The 1,420-nt window shown below is 48.9% G+C and overlaps 1 protein-coding gene across 1 annotated transcript; it reads right to left on the bottom strand.

The window, feature by feature from the left end:
• Positions 1-17: 17 nt before the first annotated feature.
• Positions 18-1,231, bottom strand: LOC117940100 (BTB/POZ domain-containing protein KCTD3-like; the record flags this gene model as incomplete). The annotated part of the gene is made up of 2 exons (XM_034865483.1): positions 973-1,231; positions 18-250 (listed from the first exon to the last, which is right to left on the bottom strand). Coding segments are annotated over exons 1-2 (372 nt in total), but the record flags the coding sequence as incomplete, so codon positions are not given.
• Positions 1,232-1,420: the final 189 nt, after the last annotated feature.

The raw sequence follows: 1,420 nt of genomic DNA, 5'->3' as shown, positions 1-1,420 counted from the left end.
GGTGGTGTTGTGGTGGCGTGGTGGGGTGATGGTGGTGTTGTGGTGTTGTGGTGGTGGCGTTGTGGTGGTGTTGTGGTGTTGTGGTGGTGGCGTTGTGGTGGTGTTGTGGTGGCGTGGTGGTGGTGTTGTGGTGGTGTGGTGGCGTACCTGCAGGTGGAGGCTCTCGGCGTGCTGTCAGGTGTTCGGGTCAGAGCCAGGTCACACTGGTCCAACAGCTCCAGCAGCTCCTCCTCCGTTGGCCCGCCCAGCGCTAGGAGACAGCCAATCAGAGGCCACGTTACACATCTCCATACATCTGTATTATATGTATATATATATCTTATGTATATATCTGTATCTGTGTCCCAGTAGCAGCAGCAGAGATTAATATTAAAATTGTGGCATTTATATTTATTTTTTAACTTTTGTTTTGAGTTAAAATATGTATTATATTAAAAATATTATAATATTATTAATATTATAATATTTATTATATTTATGAGCCAGTGGGGCAAAGTGTGTTCATATGGGCACTCTGTACGTTTAATGTCAATAAAACCTGCCTGTCTCTCAGTGTCTGTCTGTCTCTCTCAGTGTCTGTCTGTCTCTCTCAGTGTCTGTCTGTCTCTCTCTCTCAGTGTCTGTCTGTCTCTCTCAGTGTCTGTCTGTCAGTGTCTGTCTGTCTCTCCCAGTGTCCGTCTGTCAGTGTCTGTCTGTCTCTCTCAGTGTCTGTCTCTCTCTCTCAGTGTCTGTCTGTCAGTGTCTGTCTGTCTCTCCCAGTGTCCGTCTGTCAGTGTCTGTCTGTCTCTCTCAGTGTCCCTCTCTCTCAGTGTCTATCTGTCTCTCTGTCTCTCAGTGTCTATCTGTCTGTGTCTCAGTGTCTGTCTGTCTGTGTCTGTCTGTGTCTATGTGACCATATCTCCGTAGTAATAAACAAGGCGCTGATTAGTGTCGCTGAGTGTGAATAAAGTTTTGTGTTTTGAAGAGTCTGACCTCTGATGTCGACCTTGCCGGCGATCTCCATGGCGGTCGTCAGGTCCCACATCTGGATGCTGCCGTTGCCATGGCCACTGAACAGGTAGCGCCGCGGCCGCGAGCCGATGCGGCTCGAGCCCTCGCACTCGTGGACCATGAAGGCCGTGATGGACGAGCTGTCCACCGAACGCACCTCACACACCCTGAGACACACACACAGAGACACACACAGACACACGCACGCAAAGAGAGACAAACAAACACACACACACACACCCACGCACGCAAAGAGAGACAAACACACACACATTGAAACAGGCAAAGACACAAACACACACACACACACACACGCACGCAGAGAGAGACAAACACACACACACACACACACAGAAACAGGCAAAGACACAAACACACACACACACACACACACACACAGAAACAGGCAAAGACACAAATACACACACAC

This window comes from Etheostoma cragini, unplaced genomic scaffold (assembly GCF_013103735.1).
Source record: "Etheostoma cragini isolate CJK2018 unplaced genomic scaffold, CSU_Ecrag_1.0 ScbMSFa_1688, whole genome shotgun sequence".
In the NCBI taxonomy this organism is placed as follows: domain Eukaryota; kingdom Metazoa; phylum Chordata; class Actinopteri; order Perciformes; family Percidae; genus Etheostoma; species Etheostoma cragini.
The sequence above is the reverse complement of the archived record's forward strand: the minus strand, read 5'-3'. Positions and strand labels throughout refer to the sequence as shown.